Source organism: Doryrhamphus excisus, linkage group LG18, assembly GCF_037039965.1.
Source record: "Doryrhamphus excisus strain RoL-2023G ecotype Guam linkage group LG18, RoL_Dexc_Guam_v1.1, whole genome shotgun sequence".
NCBI classification, from domain to species: Eukaryota; Metazoa; Chordata; class Actinopteri; order Syngnathiformes; family Syngnathidae; genus Doryrhamphus; species Doryrhamphus excisus.
Genome location: NC_136374.1, coordinates 14,808,841 through 14,827,022, shown reverse-complemented (window position 1 = coordinate 14,827,022; position 18,182 = coordinate 14,808,841). Strand labels below are relative to the sequence as shown.

The 18,182-nt window shown below is 40.7% G+C and overlaps 1 protein-coding gene across 2 annotated transcripts in view; it reads left to right on the top strand.

Annotated features, from left to right (window-relative positions):
• Positions 1-18,182, top strand: part of flnba (filamin B a) — a 54,162-nt gene that overhangs the window by 10,830 nt on the left and 25,150 nt on the right. The window contains exons 2-16 of one of the 2 annotated variants that reach the window (XM_058054696.2): positions 4,110-4,219; positions 4,292-4,427; positions 5,281-5,378; positions 5,518-5,665; positions 6,089-6,207; positions 6,297-6,371; positions 6,449-6,611; positions 8,062-8,262; positions 8,339-8,476; positions 8,569-8,695; positions 12,220-12,356; positions 12,432-12,625; positions 12,705-12,818; positions 13,996-14,139; positions 17,917-18,040. In XM_058054696.2, the coding sequence (XP_057910679.2) occupies positions 4,110-4,219; positions 4,292-4,427; positions 5,281-5,378; positions 5,518-5,665; positions 6,089-6,207; positions 6,297-6,371; positions 6,449-6,611; positions 8,062-8,262; positions 8,339-8,476; positions 8,569-8,695; positions 12,220-12,356; positions 12,432-12,625; positions 12,705-12,818; positions 13,996-14,139; positions 17,917-18,040 (2,028 nt within the window). Of the gene's footprint in view, positions 1-4,109; positions 4,220-4,291; positions 4,428-5,280; positions 5,379-5,517; positions 5,666-6,088; positions 6,208-6,296; positions 6,372-6,448; positions 6,612-8,061; positions 8,263-8,338; positions 8,477-8,568; positions 8,696-12,219; positions 12,357-12,431; positions 12,626-12,704; positions 12,819-13,995; positions 14,140-17,916; positions 18,046-18,182 lie in introns of both variants that reach the window. The other variant, XM_078798677.1, reaches the window with a different exon arrangement.

Here is an 18,182-nt window from a genome sequence, read left to right as displayed (position 1 = left end):
TCGCAGGAGGTCATTCCTCAATATAAAAGTCTGACTGTCATCTTAGATAGGAGGCTAAAATCATCACACATCAACTTAACACTCAAAAGCTAAATATTACAAAAATGGAGAGCAGTGAAGGATACAAATTCAACCAATTCATACATGTTGGCAGGTGTGCACTTCAGGCCTCCCTGCCCCCCCCCCCCCTTTGTGGTTTTTTTATATATACTTCGGTTTTTCATCTATGGCTTTTTCATCTATGGTGTGGCTCCAAGAAGCTCCAATCTTGAGCTATGTGAGAAAACTGACATGCTTATCAACCCATCAGAAATTGCAGGAGGTCATTCCTCAATATGAGTCTGACTCACTGTGTCATCTTAGATAGGAGGCTAAAATCATCACACATCGACTTAACACTCAAAAGCTAAATATTACAAAAATGGAGAGCAGTGAAGGGTACAAATTGAACCAATTCATACATGTTGGCAGGTCTGCACTTCAGGCCTCCCTGCCCCCCCCCCCCCCCCCCCATTGTGTTTTTTTTTGTGGATATATACTCCGGTTTTTCATCTATGGTTCTTGAGCTATGTGAGAAAACTCACAAGCTTATCAACCCATCAGAAATCGCAGGAGGTCATTCCTCAATATAAGAGTCTGACTCACTGTGTCATCTTAGATAGGAGGCTAAAATCATCACACATCGACTTAACACTCAAAAGCTAAATATCACAAAATGGAGAGCAGTGTAGGATACAAATTCAACCAATTCATACATCTTGGCAGGACTGCACTACAGGCCTCCCTGCCCCCCGCTTTGTTTTTCTTTTTGGACATATACTCCGGTTTTTCATCTATAGTATGGCTCCAAGAAGCTCCAATCTTGTGCTATGAGAAAACCCATAAGCTTATCAACCCATCAGAAATCGCAGGAGATCATTCCTCAATATAAGAGTCATTTCACTGTGTCATTTTAGATAGGAGGCTAAAATCATCACACATCGACTTAACACTCAAAAGCTAAATATGGAGAGCAGTGAATGATACAAATTCAACCAATTCATACATGTTGGCAGGTCTGCACTAATGTTGAAGGGCCTCCCTGCCCCCCCCCCACCCCCCTTTGTGTTTTTCTTTTTGGACATATACTCCGGTTTTTCATCTATGTCTTTTTCACTCATTAATACTTCCTGTGGGGCAGAAGGTGTGCCACACTGATAAGAGAGGCATTTTCTTCCAACACCGTTCTTATCTCCGTCCCACACTTTCTCTTTCACCTTGAACACATTCACTCGTATTCCTTCCCAACCGCACATAAATGTCTGCATGGTGTTTAGTGGTTTCTATAGCAACAGCTCAAACAAGTTGGTCGGTAGTGGCTTCTGGGACGCTCCCAATGGTGGGTTTTAACGGGCTGGGCCGACCTCCAGCGGCCTCTGTGAATGCTTCTGTGTGTGTAAATCTTTCAATGGATAAAGAGGAGTTGGCCATTGTACATTCATGGTTTGGGTCCGTAGCAAGTAATGTGAATGGAAGAGCAAACGTTGCAAATGGTCACAATGCCGTAGGGTACAGCCCTTGCATTTAAGCAAACATTTTATAATATATTCTAACAGCTTCCACAGCAAAGGAACCTTTTGGAGGTTGAGAAAACTGCATGAAACCTGTCGCAGTCTGTGTGGGAAATGGAATTAATCTTCCCCTCCATGAACCACAGCACTCGTGCAGCCCCCCTGGTGCTCCCAATTCAGCGGGAAAGAATGAAAGTGATTGACGGAGTCGGGCTATGTTATATATGACACAATAGTGTCATAATAGTGCTTAGATCAGGGGTCTCAAACATGTGGCCCACGGGCCAAATGTGGCCCGCAGGACACTAGTTTGAGGCCCCGCCTTGATATGAAAGTTTAATGTTAGTGCGGCCCGCGCAAGTTTGATATGGATGCTGTATGGTATCATGTACCCAGAAAAAAATATTACGTTTGATTAATGTTCATGTTAAAGGTTAAATAACTGTTAATAGTTATCCTCCCTATCCGTGTGGAAGTGGTAAATTTTTGGCTATTTAAGTTTAAAGGAAATAACTTGAAGGCTATCGTTTAGGCCCAGCCTAGCCCAGACCCTAGCTCCAGTGGCCCCCAGGTAAATTGAGTTTGAGACCCCTGGCTTAGATACTGTATCCACGGTTTAATTTCAAACCCACGGTGTGTACAGAACATCATTAACAGTGTCCAAATACTTCTGTAGCGGCTGTGTTGTGTTCATGCTCTCATTGTTGGTCTTGCGTCCTTGAGCTGTGCAGCTGCTGCCTTTTGCTGTCCGCAAAACACAATTAAAAGCAAATTGTTGCATTCTGTCTTCCTGCCACCTGTGTTGCGCAACATGCAACGGTATCTCTTCTAGAACTGGCTGTATCGCACTCCAGTAAGTAGTCCCCGAGACTAAAGTTTCACATCCGCGTTGTTGGCTTGAGTTTGTTGAAAGTGAGCTCAGTGTTTGTTTTATTAGCTGGCGGCCGGCTTGCGCTAAGGCAGGTGCTAATCCTCCTGGGTTCCTCCTGTTAATGCTAGAACAACAGCAGTTCCTGCAGGGGCGCTTGAGCCCAAAATAAGCAGAGCACAGGCGCTACTTTGTGGATCGCACGTCTTCACAAGGAAAATGTCTACAAATTGGTTTGCTGTCTCATGTTTGTGTTGCGTCCCTCTCCACGCGTCATCCTTTGAACCAACAGTATGTCGAACATAAAACTGTCAGCAAGGACACACGGATGGTTTAAGCACAGACAGTGTGACTTGGACTTAGATTTATTAACATAGTAGCACACGATTGCTATTGATATAGGTTTGGCATTGCCAGTGATGAATTATATTAAGAAATACCGTATTTTCTGGACTATAAGTCGCTCCGGAGTATAAGTCGCACGAGGCCAAAAATGCATAATTAGGTAGAAAAAAACATACATAATTCACACTGGAGTATGTCGCATTTTTTTGCGGGTAATTTATTTTCCAAACTACTTGACCGTAAACCGTATTTTCTGGATTTTCTATGTATTTTTGTATTTTTTTTGTATATATTTTTTGTATGTATTTATTTTAACTTATTTTCTATGCCAGAAATGCATAATTATGTAGAAAAAAACATACATAAGTCAAACTGGAGTATAAATCTCATTTTTTGCGGGTAATTTATTTTCCAAACTACTTGACCGTAAACCGTCTTTTCTGTATTTTCTATGTATTTTTGTATTTTTTTTTGTATATATTTTTTAATGTATTTTTTTGTATGTATTTATTTTAACTTATTTTCTATGCCAGAAATGCATAATTATGTAGAAAAAAACATACATAAGTCACACTGGAGTATAAGTCAAATTTTTTGCGGGTAATTTATTTTCCAAACTACTTGACCGTAAACCGTAATTTCTGGATTTTCTATGTATTTTTGTATTTTTTTTTTGTATATATTTTTTTAGGTATTTTTTTGTATGTATTTATTTTAACTTATTTTCTATGCCAGAAATGCATAATTATGTAGAAAAAAACATACATAAGTCACACTGGAGTATAAGTCAAATTTTTTGCGGGTAATTTATTTTCCAAACTACTTGACCGTAAATCGTATTTTCTGGATTTTCTATGTATTTTTGTATTTTTTTCATTTTATTTTAACATTTTCTATTCCAGAAATGCATAATTATGTAGAAAAAAACCTACATAAGTCGCACTGGAGTATAAGTCGCATTTTTTGCGGGTAATTTATTTTCCAAACTACTTGACCGTAAACCGTATTTTCTGGATTTTCTATGTATTTTTTTTTTTTTTTATGTATTTTATTTTAACATATTTTCTATGCCAGAAATGCATAATTATGTAGAAAAAAACATACATAAGTCGCACTGGAGTATAAGTCGCATTTTTTGCGGGTAATTTATTTTCCAAACTACTTGACCGTAAATCGTATTTTCTGGATTTTCTATGTATTTTTTTAATTTTTTTTGTATGTATTTTTTTGTATGTATTTTATTTTGACGTATTTTCTATGCCGTAGTACTGTCAGTAGTAAATGAGTCCATGTATGCGGGGATACGACATTATGACCAAAGGTCACTTCTGATTTCTTCCCTCCAGACTCCAAAGCCATTGTGGACGGCAACCTGAAACTAATCCTTGGTCTGGTCTGGACTCTGATCCTGCACTATTCCATCTCCATGCCCATGTACGAGGGCGAAGATGACGAGGTAGTATCCTGCTTCTGCTTCGTTCCGTCATGCAGCGGAGGCTAACAATCGTCTGGTTTTGTTTGTTTTCAGTCCGAGTCCAAGACCCCCAAGCAGCGTCTGCTGGGCTGGATCCAGCACAAAGTCCCAGACCTGCCAATCACCAACTTCAACCAAGACTGGAGGACGGGAATGGCGCTGGGAGCGCTGGTGGACGGCTGTGCGCCAGGTACTGTTAAAACATAAACCAATAAAACAGAACAGTTGATACTTACTTTGGAGAGTCGGGGTACACCCAGGACTGGTGGCCAGCCAATCACAGGGCACATATAGACAAACAACCATTCACACTCACATTCATACCTATGGACAATTTGGAGTCACCAATTAACCTAGCATGTTTTTGGAATGTGGGAGGAAACCGGAGTACCCGGAGAAAACTCATGCATCCACGGGGAGAACATGCAAAGTCAAAGGGTGGGATTGAACTCAGGTCTGCGCGCTAACCACTCGACCGCCGTGCAGCCCAAAGACAAAACAAAACAGCCAAAAACGTACCACTTCCACATGCAATAGGAGGAGAACTTCTTTTCACTCTATCATGTTGGACATGCTGGAGCCTATCCCAGCTGTCTTCGGGCGAGAGGCGGGGTATGACACTCTGGACTGGTGGCCAGCCAATCACAGGGCACATATATACAAACAACCATTCACACTCACATTTGGAGTCGCTAATTAACCTAGCATGTTTTTGGAATGTGGGAGGAAACCGGAGTACCCGGAGAAAACCCACGCATTCACGGGGAGAACATGTGAACTCCACACAGAGATGGCCGAGGGTGGGATTGAACTCGGGTTTCCTAGCTATGAGGTCTATGCGCTAACCACTAGTCCACCGTGCAGCCCTCAAAATTTATTCTCCCTAAAAATGTTGGTGAAGTTGTGCAACTTTAGTGTGTTTAATGTAGGGAATATAGTGTTCATCTGGCAACCCAGGTTTAGTATTGATTTGACTTAAAGCTGTTCAGGAAGTGATATGTATTTTTATTTTTATATGTGTTAACATTGTATGTTTTTTGCAGGTCTGTGTCCAGATTGGGAGACGTGGGATCCAGTGAAACCAGTCCAAAACGCTACTGAAGCCATGCAGCTTGCTGACGAATGGCTGGGAATCCCACAGGTTTGATTCCTGCTGAAATTGCTATTACTATTTGACTCTATGTTATGTTCTTCTATTATGCCACATTCGGTACCTGAAATGTTCAACGTTCTAACGCTCTAATGTACCGTATTTACATAATATTTACTGGTACGTGTAGGTGATTGCGCCAGAAGAGATCATCGACCCGCAGGTTGATGAGATGTCGGTGATGACCTACCTATCTCAGTTCCCCAAATCCAAACTCAAGCCTGGAGCGCCACTGAAACCCAAACTGAACCCCAAGAAGGCCCGTGCTTATGGACCAGGTACTCCACTTCACACATATTTACACGTTCAATCCGTGTTACACTGATAGTTGTACATACGTCCACTCACTCGCCTCAATCGACTGCGTTGATTTCAGCTCCGCTCCCATGTTGAAGTACCATTGATAGCCTAGAGGTGTGCCAAAAAGTTGCATAGCTTCCTTGTTCTTGTACTTTACAATGATGTTTGCTAATGGAATTGCAAAACAAATACTTGCTCAGAGGAAGTTTCTTCTGAACACACTTCCTAAAAGGCCATCTGGTGGCTGCTGGGACGACTGGGAACACTGGTGTGTCTTACAATGACAGGAAGCCTGTGCCTGAGAAGGAAATCTATGGACACCAAAAACATCATTGGGTCAAAAAAACAAATGTGACCGCCGTTGACCAATGCATGAAAGTTTGCCTCTTGTTCCTTTGCAGGTATTGAACCAGCGGGGAACAGGGTGCTCCGTCCTGCGGTGTTCACAGTGGACACTTTCAGCGCCGGGCAGGGCCAGGTCACCGTTTATTTGGACCAACCAGACGGCACTAGAGAGGAGGTTAGCATCTTAATCCCTTCATTCTTGTCACCATGGTGATCGTGTGGCATGCCCAGAAAGTAACACTGATGCTTTTTTGAATATCTCAGCTGAAGGTGGAGCCCAATGAAGCGAAGAAGACCTATAACGTCTCCTACGTTCCTCAAGTGATGGGACCTCACAAGGTCAACTTTTATTTTTTTTAGAATAATCACATTAGCTTTGTGTTCTCCATCTAAAAGCCTCTGATTCCGCATCCCAGGTGACGGTGTTGTTTGCAGGCCAGCCCATTCCCAAGAGTCCCTTTGAGGTCAACGTGGACAAGGCTCTGGGTGACGCCTCCAAGGTGGCTGTGAAAGGACCGGGAATTGAACCCATGGGCAACATTGCTAACAAACCCACGTACTTTGACATCTACACTGCTGGTGAGAGAATATACTTGATACATTATTTTTGGACTCAACCGCAGAAACTGGGAGGCCTCTTACTCATACAAATTAAAATAATAAATAAAATATAATATATAATATTATATATTTTATAATATATATATATTTTTTAATATTTCCCCTCTGCTAAAGTCCCTTGCAAAGTCACTGTCACTTTTTGCATATTAATGTTACGGTGAGGTCAGACTTGATTGCCAGAACAACAGGCTTTTATTGCAGATTTGAATGATCACACAACAGGCACAATACTATTACATAGTATAACTATATAATACTGGATGTCTACTATATGAGTGTGATTGTGACTGTAGGGGTGTTATTTCATGACCAGGGGTCTCTAATAATGTTTTACATAGAATGTTGAGGTTTTTTTATGATCTATGTAATACTTGTATAAATAAAGTTGTATAAATATGGTTTCCTACTTGGCGGAAATTCACTTCCTGTAAAACAACAACAAAACAAGTTTGCGCAAATGGAGGATTGTGACTATGGGGTGTTATTTCATGACCAGGGGTCTCTAATAATGTCAACAGGGTATTTACATAGAAGGTTAAGAGTTTTTTTTATGATCTAACTATGTAATATTTGTTGTATTAATAAGGTTTCCTACTTGGCGGAATTTCACTTCCTGTAAAACAACAAAACAAGTTTGCGCAAATGGAGGATAGTGACTATAGGGATGTTACTTCATGACCAGGGGTCTCTAATAATGTCAACAGTGTATTTACATAGAAGGTTAAGAGGTTTTTTATGATCTAACTATGTTATATAAATATGGTTTCCTACTTGGCGGAAATTCACTTCCTGTAAAACAACAACAAAACAAGTTTGTGCAAATGGAGAATTGTGACTATAGGGGTTTTATTTCTTGACCAGGGGTCTCTAATAATGTAAACAGGGTATTTACATAGAAGGTTAAGAGGTTTTTTTTAATGATCTAACTATGTAATATTTGTTTAAATATGGTTTTGTACTTGGCGGAAATTCACTTCCTGTAAAACAAAAACCAGTTTGCACAAATGGAGGATTGTCACATTAGGGGTGTTATTTCATGACCAGGGGTCTCTAATAATGTCAACAGGGTATTTACATAGAAGGTTAAGAGGTTTTTTATGATCTAACTATGTTATATAAATATGGTTTCCTACTTGGCGGAAATTAACTTCCTGTAAAACAACAACAAAACAAGTTTGTGCAAATGGAGAATTGTGACTATAGGGGTGTTATTTCTTGACCAGGGGTCTCTAATAATGTAAACAGGGTATTTGCATAGAAGGTTAAGATTTTTTATGATCTAACAATGTAATATTTGTTGAATAAATAAGGTTTCCTAATTGGTGGAAATTCATTTCCTGTAAAACAACAAGAAAACAAGTTTATACAAATGGCGGTAATGCTGTGGTTGTGTATGTCTTGTATGCAGGGGCGGGCACAGGAGATGTGACAGTCATGATTAAAGACCCTCAAGGCCGTGACAACAGCGTGGAGGTGATGATCGAGGATAAGGGTGACAGCTTGTACCGCAGCACATATCGACCCACCCAGGCCGGCGTGCACATCGTCAGCGTCACCTTCGGAAGCGCCAACGTGCCCAGAAGTCCCTTCATGGTGGACGTAGGCCCAGGTGAGATGTTAGTTCTTTGAAGGCAGCTCTGTTCTTTGACCCGACCAATCATTCTTCGTCGTTGTGTGGCGTGCAGCTTGTTTACCGGGCGCGTGCAGAGCAATGGGTCGTGGACTGCAGGCGACTGGTATGAGAGTGCAGCAATTGGGTGACTTCCGGGTGGACACCAGGAATGCCGGCAGTGGAGAGTTGAAGATTGTGGTCAAAGATCCCAGTGAGTGCTGAGAGACTAACATCGGAAACTAATACTGATATAAAGTTATGGAATCGGGAATAATAAGGGTGTTTTTTTTTGTTTTTTTTCAGAGGGTAGCGAGGAGCGAGTGAAGCAGCTAACTAATCAAGATGGCGTGCACTCCTTTGAGTATTACCCTATCAGTATCGGCAAATACACAGTCTCCATTGCCTGGGGCGGACAGCATATACCCAAGAGGTGAGCTGTGTGTGTAATGCAAACAGATGGCCAAGAATCTGGTGTCATTTGGACCAGTTTTCTGCCTAAACGGAGTCCTGTTAAAATCCAAACTAAATAAAATTAGTGAATACGTCTGCATTTACTCAACTTCTGGACGGAATCAGTAGACTCTATTCCAAATTGGATTCATAGTGCTCCAATTTTGTGACTAGAAGACACTTTTATTGGTTCAATGTTTTGTGCGTCATACAAGAAGTGAAGTTCTGCCCACTGGGATACATTATGGCTGTCAATGACCGTGCATTTCTAGTTTAGTTACACTGTTTCAGTTAAATCTGGGCAGGTTCTCTTTGCTAGACGGACTTTTTTAATTTTAAACAAGTCAGGGCAAAGACAAACATGCTTTTCTAGTGTTTTCTACATAGTCGGCTGCTGCAGGGGCCAGAGTGAAAGATGTGTCCTTTGGGGATTAACCCCCATTTTTGTGGTACAGGAAGTGAGACAGAATGTGAGCGGATTTTTAGATTGGATCTGGTTTTCATTCACAAACTTGACGTTGTTGACAGCTGCGGCACAGCACCGATAGCTATGCTAACTTCACCGGTTCAAGACAAAAGACTCGAAAAGGGCAACACACCCACTTTATAACACCGGTTTCCATTTAGGCTCCACCTGTAGTAACAATTCTTGTTGTTTTGTTCGCTTTCCGTGGTTACCGCGTTACAGGTGACCTTGAATCCACACCCGATTGTGTGTTCAAACATGAATAAATGAATCAAATGAACCAAAATTGGATTCAGTCTGCCTTTTAAAACATGCTAGTATGAAAGGATCATGGGTGGGAATCATCCACACCCGATTGTGTGTTCAACCTAAACGAATCAAATGAACTAAAATTGGATTCAATCTGCCTTTTAAAACATGCCTGTGTGAAAGCATCATTTTTATAACACAGGTGGGAATCATTCACACCCGATTGTGTGTTCAAACATGACTAAACGAATTGGATTCAATCTGCCTTTTAAAACATGCTAGTGTGAAAGCATCATTTTTATAACACAGGTGGGAATCATCCACACCCGATTGTGTGTTCAAACATGACTAAATGAATCAAATGAACCAAAATTGGATTCAATCTGGCTTTTAAAATATACTAGTGTGAAAGCATAATTTTATAACACCGGTGGGAATCATCCACACCCGATTGTGTGTTCAAACATGACTAAACTAATCAAATGAACCAAAATTGGATTCAGTCTGCCTTTTAAAACATGCTAGTGTGAAAGGATCATGGGTGGGAATCATCCACACCCGATTGTGTGTTCAACCTAAACGAATCAAATGAACTAAAATTGGATTCAATCTGCCTTTTAAAACATGCCTGTGTGAAAGCATCATTTTTATAACACAGGTGGGAATCATTCACACCCGATTGTGTGTTCAAACATGACTAAACGAATTGGATTCAATCTGCCTTTTAAAACATGCCTGTGTGAAAGCATCATTTTTATAACACAGGTGGGAATCATCCACACCCGATTGTGTGTTCAAACATGACTAAATGAATCAAATGAACCAAAATTGGATTCAATCTGGCTTTTAAAATATACTAGTGTGAAAGCATAATTTTATAACACCGGTGGGAATCATCCACACCCGATTGTGTGTTCAAACATGACTAAACAAATCAAATGAATCAAAATTGGATTCAATCTGCCTTTTAAAACATGCTAGTGTGAAAGCATCATTTTATAACACGGGTGGGAATCATCCACACCCGATTGTGTGTTCAAACATGACTAAACGAATTGGATTCAATCTGCCTTTTAAAACATGCCAGTGTGAAAGCATCATTTTATAACATGGGTGGGAATCATCCACACCCGATTGTGTGTTCAAACATGACTAAACGAATCAAATGAACCAAGATTGGATTCAATCTGCATTTTAAAACATGCCAGTGTGAAAGCATCATTTCATAACACGGGTGGGAATCGAGGAAAAGGATCTGCTTTACAGATAAGGACTTCTTGACTGAACTGTCTGGAAAAACCTGCACTAAATGTTGATTTTCAAATATGCTACAGGCCAAAGCAAGCAAGAACGCTGCTACAATGCTAGTTATTGCCGCTACACGGGGGCACGCAGCTCGCTGGAGTCGATTAATATGTTCACAAAATGGGTTGTAAAAAGTTTGCAGCGCTGAGTTGAGTATTTAGTGGAAACAAGAAATCAATTTCTGGCATATACTGTACATTTATAATGTTTTGTGGCTGCATGTAAATAGTCTTGTTACAACCAGAGTCAGTCTGCCAAGTTTGAGGCTTCTGTGGCTAAGAGACGCTTCCTATGTGAATGGGAATTGCATAAAGTGTGACTGGGGTGTGAACCGAGACTCACTCGTCCTGTTGTGTTATGTTGAAAGCGGTTGTCCAATAAGCTGATTTTATCACACATCTAGTTTACCTGATTGTAGGATGCTGGTTGCTTTGCCACGTTGTGAAGTGAATAAACGTTATGGCTCGGAGGAAACTGTTAGGCAGGATCGCTGTGGTAAAAGAGGCTCATGAAAAAATAAGCTTTCAATGTTACTTTTGCGTTAATATTATCATATTATGGCTGCACGGTGGGTGAGTGGTTAGCACGCAGACCTCAAAGCCAGGAGACCGGGGTTCAATCCCACTCTCAGCCATCTCTGTGTTGAGTTTGCATGTTCTCCCCGTGCATGCGTCGTTTTTCTATGGCTACTCCAAAAACATTCATTTTCTGCCGCTTTTACTCACAAGGGTCGCAGGGGTGCTGGAGCCTATCCCAGCTGTATTCGGGCAAGAGGTGGCCAGCCAATCACAGGACACATATAGACAAACAACCATTCACACTCACATTCATACCTATGGACAATTTGGAGTTGTTTTTGGAATGTGGGAGGAAACCGGAGTACCCGGAGAAAACCCACGCATGCACGGGGAGAACATGCAAACTCCACACAGAGATGGCCGAGGGTGGAATTGAACTTGGGTCTCCTAACTGTGAGGTCTGCGCGCTAACCACTAGACCGCCGTGCAGCCCAAAGACAAAACAAAAGAAGGCAAAATCGTACCACTTCCACACACAATAGGAGGATAACTTCTTTTCACTCTATCATGTTGGACATGCTGGAGCCTATCCCAGCTGTCTTCAGGCGAGAGGCGGGGTACACGCTGGACTGGTGGCCAGCCAATCACAGGGCACATATAGACAAACAACCATTCACACTCACATTCATACCTATGGACAATTTGGAGTTGCTAATTAACCTAGCATGTTTTTGGAATGTGGGAGTACCCGGAGAAAACCCACGCATGCACGGGGTGAACATGCAAACTCCACACAGAAATGGCCGAGGGTGGGATTTAACGCCGGTCTCCTAGCTGTGAGGTCTGTGCGCTAACCACTCGACCACCGTGCAGCCTCACATGCTTGGCTAATTGGCGACCCGCGACCCTCGTGAGGATAACCGGTAGAAAATGATTTATGATATTATCATTGTTGACTCTCCTCAGTCCCTTTGAAGTGGTCGTGGGTCCGGATGCGGGTCCTCAGCAGATCAGGGCCTGGGGTCCTGGTCTAGAAGGAGGAGTTGTGAGCAAACCTGCCATCTTTGTCGTGGAGTCTGTTGGCAGCGATGTCGGTGTCTTAGGTGAGTTAGTCTCCAGACTAAAATGAACAAAAACCCCTCTTGGGTGTCGGCTCACCTGATCTGTTGTATCTTCAGGTTTCGCCATCGAGGGACCCTCACAGGCTAAGATCGAGTGTGAGGACCAGAACGATGGATCATGTGATGTCCAGTACTGGCCCACAGAGCCTGGTGAGTACGCCATCCATGTGACCTGCGACGATGAGGACATCGAACACAGCCCCTTCATGGCTTACATCCTCCCGGAGCGCCACATCAACCACCCTGACAAGGTCTGGGTTGCCATTTGTCCACAGTAAAACCCCTTCCACTAGGATCTACCCGCCCACTACTCATCTCGTCCTTGCACAGGTCCAAGCGTTTGGGCCCGGGATTGAGAAGAATGGCTGCCTGGTCCACGAGCCAGTGGAGTTCACTGTCAATGCTAAGGATGCTGGGAACGGACCTCTAAAGATCATGACACAGGTAACATGTCATAGTTAATTAATTCATAGTTAATTAATTCATAGTGTTTAGATACTTTTTGTCATACAGGAACAAATATTTTAACATTAATGCATGCAAGGGCTGCACGGCGGACGAGTGGTTAGCGCGCAGACTTCACAGCTAGGAGGCCAGGGTTCAATTCCACCCTCGGCCATCTCTGTGTGGAGTTTGCATGTCCAGAGTATACCCCGCCTCTCGACCAAAGACAACTGGGATAGGCTCCAGCATACCCACTGGACCCTAGTGAGGATAAGCGGTATAGAAAATGGGTGGATGATTATGAGAATATATTTAAGTATCTATGTAGTGTATTTAGGTCTGTTGATGAATTAAAAAAAATTCTAAATTAAAATTTTGGCCATATATAATATATAATATATATATAAAATATATCAAAGTGCATCTTTTGATTTCTCACTATATGTGGCACTCAGTGGAAAAAAGCACCTGGCCTGCCCTAGCCTAAATTTAAATAATTTAAATTTAATTTAAATAATATATTTTTGTTTATATATTTTATTTTATATAAATTTTTATTTTATTTTATTTTAATAATATTTTTTTTCTTAGATTATTTAATTTGTAAAAAGGTTAAAAAATACATATTTCAAGGCAACATTTTTTTTAGTTATTATTATCAAATTTCAGGCTGCATGGCAAACGAGTTGTTAGCATGCAGGCCTTAAAGCTAGGAGACTCGAGTTCGATCCCACCCTCGGCCATGTCTGTGTGGAGTTTGCATGTTCTCCCCGTGCATGCGTGGGTTTTTTTCCAGGTACTCCGGTTTCCTCCCACATTCCAAAAACATGCTAGGTTAATTAGCGACTCCAAATTGTCCATAGGTATGAATGTGAGTGTGAATGGTTGTTTGTCTATATGTGCCCTGTGATTGGTGATTGGCCACCAGTCCAGAGTGTATCCCGCCTCTCGCCTGAAGATAGCTGGGAAAGGCTCCAGCACCCCAGCGACCCTCGTAAGGAAAAGCGGTAGATAATGAATGAATAATGCATGCAAGTGTAAAAAGAAGTTAACCACTCCATAACAAAAATGACTACTCAACCCTCGAGTTGCCCACTGAGCTAAAATCTGCAAAGCTATGCTAATACCACGCATGACGCCACAGTCAAAGATGTCAATTGTGCACATTTCCACATAGGACGCAGAGGGTCTTCCTGTGGAGGTGAAGGTGAGGAGCAAAGGAGACGGGCTGTACTCGTGCTCCTACACGCCCACCTCGGCGCTCAAACACACGGTGGCCGTGGCCTGGGGAGGAGTCAGCATCCCCAACAGCCCCTTCAGGGTAAGCAGAACCCCCTCAGCAGGACGCCACGGGGATCCTGATGACAAAGAGCTTGTTGTTGCCGCACAGCCTTTAAACGCTAAGGTTGTCCGGTCGCAGGAAACGACAACAAGCAGCAAAGCTAAGAAAGCAATCGTTATTATTACTTACACCGAGGAGAGGCGGAGCTTTTAGTGGCCCCTTTTCAACGCCAACGCACTTGAACAAAAATCACACTGATTCCATTATTTTCAACATATTGTTATCATAACTTTTTAATCAATATACTTATCAGCATTAATGAAGTGCTAATGATCAATTATCTACACTATTATGTGTAATTTGTTGCTTTGGTGAATGTTTTTATTTGACTAAACTACAACATTAGCACTATGATCAAATGAATGTACGTAGCAATCACACTGTTAGCAAACATGGTTGCCTTTCCAAACGCACTCACCCTGACTAACTGAAAGGAAATCAGCGTTAAAGAAGTTCTAATGATCAATTATCTACACAATTATGTGTAATTTGTTGCTTTGGTGAATGTTTTTATTTGACTAAACTACAACATTAGCACTATGATCAAATGAATGTACGTAGCAATCACACTGTTAGCAAACATGGTTGCCTTTCCAAACGCACTGACCCTGACTAACTGAAAGGAAATCACCGTTAATGAAGTTCTAATGATCAATTATCTACACAATTATGTGTAATTTGTTGCTTTGGTGAATGTTTTTATTTGACTAAACTACAACATTAGCACTATGATCAAATGAATGTACGTAGCAATCACACTGTTAGCAAACATGGTTGCCTTTCCAAACGCACTCACCCTGACTAACTGAAAGGAAATCAGCGTTAATGAAGTTCCAATGATCAATTATCTACACAATTATGTGTAATTTGTTGCTTTGGTGAATGTTTTTATTTGACTAAACTACAACATTAGCACTATGATCAAATGAATGTATGTAGCAAACACACTGTTAGCAAACATGGTTGCCTTTCCAAACGCACTCACCCTGACTAACTGAAAGGAAATCAGCATTAATGAAGTTCTAATGATCAATTATCTACACAATTATGTGTAATTTGTTGCTTTGGTGAATGTTTTTATTAGACTGAACTACCAACATTAGCACTATGATCAAATGAATGTACGTAGCAATCACACTGTTAGCAAACATGGTTGTCTTTCCAAACGCACTGACCCTGACTAACTGAAAGGAAATCAGCGTTAATGAAGTTCTAATGAAATTATCTACACAATTATGTGTAATTTGTTGCTTTGGTGAATGTTTTTATTTGACTAAACTACAACATTAGCACTATGATCAAATGAATGTATGTCGCAAACACACTGTTAGCAAACATGGTTGCCTTTCCAAATGCACTGACCCTGACTAACTGAAAGGAAATCAGCGTTAATGAAGTTCCAATGATCAATTATCTACACACTTATGTGTAATTTGTTGCTTTGGTGAATGTTTTAATTAGACTAAACTACAACATTAGCACTATGATCAAATGAATGTATGTAGCAATCACACTGTTAGCAAACATGGTTGCCTTTCCAAACGCACTCACCCTGACTAACTGAAAGGAAATCAGCGTTAATGAAGTTCTAATGATCAATTATCTACACTATTATGTGTAATTTGTTGCTTTGGTGAATGTTTTAATTAAACTGAACTACCAACATTAGCACTATGATCAAATGAATGTACGTAGCAATCACACTGTTAGCAAACATGGTTGCTTTTCCAAACGCACTCACGCTCCTTTTGTTATGGGTTATGCGCACTCACCAGCCATTCAAGCACAGCTAACACTAACCATGCACTGTGACTGACCCCTTTGTCATATTTTAACACTTCTTTATGCTGGAGAACTTGATTAATTCCAACCTTTTCCCATTCAAACTACAACTCAGTGAAGCATTTTGGCTAATGACCCTGAATATAAGAACACCTTTTCAATTTTTTCCATTTCAAGAGTCAATAAATTGAGAATAATTTATTTCTTACAAACTTAATTCATCACCATTCTGAAAATAGCATCATAGGGTCATTTTTCTTCAGTGGGTGTCTTTTCTGCTGGTGAGTGACGGGAAGAAAAGCTCTGAGGATAAGTGGTTTGGTGCATGTGTAAATCAAACAAGTCCTTGGATATGAGTTGGTACATTCTGGTCAGTGCAGCCAGGTCACTTCTTTATGCTCAAGAACTTGATTAATTCCAACCTTTTCCCATTTAAACTACAACTCAGTGAAGCATTTTGGGGAATGACCCGGAATATAAAAACACCTTATTTTCATTTTCATTTTCATTTTCATTTTCATTTTCATTATTTTATTTTATTTTAATTTTTTTATTTTATTTTATTTTTTTTTTATTTTTTTTTTTAATTTCAAGAGTCAATAAAATGAGGATAATTTATTTTCTTACATACTTAATTCATCACCATTCTGAAAATAGCATCATAGTGTCATTTTTGAGTGGGTATCTGTTCTGCTGGTGAGTGACGGGAAGAAAAGCTCTGAGGAGAAGTGGTTTGTTTCATGTGTAAATCAAACAAGTTTTTGAATATACAGTTAGTACATTCAGAAGAGACCAAGAGAGGCAGATATGAAGGCCACGCTAGACGGCTGAAGATCAGGTTGACTTGGTACGCTTCCGGTATGGTAACGTTGGCCAAGTCCACTATGGAGGAAACTAAGGAAATCTTATAAAGAAGCAGATAATCCTTGTCAGCTACGCCTTAAGTGTGCAAGCAAATCATTAACCTCAGCAGGAAGAGGAAGGAAAGGACCCATTTATTCCATTTGCTCTTGGAGTAAAGTCCCTCAGCTCTTTTCCCTATGAAGAAATTCAGAAAAGCTTTGAGCCGGACGAAAACCAGAGCTGCTGTGAGGGTGAGTTGAAGGAAGATTTATCTTTTTTTGACGAGCTTGTGACATGTCATGTCCACGGTGGTGTCACATACAAGTGACATGTGATCGAAAGTTCCTTGTATGTTCTCCATCCGTTAATGATTGAGATTGACAGTACTCCATAAGAAGTGTTGTTTTGTGTCGTTAAAAAAACATTTTTATGATAGATTGTGGTTATTATATAAGATGGGATCATGGAGAAGATAGTTGGAATCGTAAATGTCTACAGCGACGATGTGGCACGGATTTCAGGAAAGAACAAATGGATCCAGGATGTCCCGTGTCTTTAAATTGTCATAACTACCTTCCAGATGCTGCAACTTTTATAAAGTGGGTGAGATCACCACCAAGAATGGGACCACATGTAAACATTAATTGTAGTGTCGCCCCCTATTGGTGTCATTTTGTCTAGTTTGTAGATTTAGCACTTTTTTTTTTTTTTTTTTACATATTCTTTGTCATATCATTTGTTCGTTTTCTTTGTGAGAGTTAAATTTTTCACATCTTTGTGGGAACATACTGTGTCACTTTTTTCCTGTTTGCATTTCACCTATAATGATGGGACTGAATTTTATTATTGTTTCTCTGTAATACCAAGTCATGTGACACATACTTGACACATATTTGAAAGATGAGTCTTAATTCAAATTTGCTCCAAAATAAATTCTGATATGTCCTTCAAACTGTGTTGTCTTTTGCTTTAGCCTCGCCTGCATGTTGACATTTGAGTGTGGTCTTGTTTACGCTAACTAACACTTTTACTAACATGCTTAATCACAAGCCGTATTTGGGATATGAAAGGTTTTTCTATAACAATCCACATAATGACTCGGGTAAAGATGTATGTTCCTTGTCGTTGCAGGTCAATGTGGGCAAAGGAAGCCACCCCCACTTGGTCAAAGTATTCGGTCCCGGTGTGGAAAGGACGGGCCCCAAGGCCAATGAGCCAACACACTTCACCGTGGACTGTTCTGGAGCTGGAGATGGTAATCTACACTCTTTTTTGTTTTGATGATTTCTTCACTTTCTGGGACTTTCTTAGCCACTAATAGATTACGTTGCGAGGAAAAAAATGGCAAAAAATGACAATTTTATATTAGAATTCGCTTATACACAGTTGATGCAGTG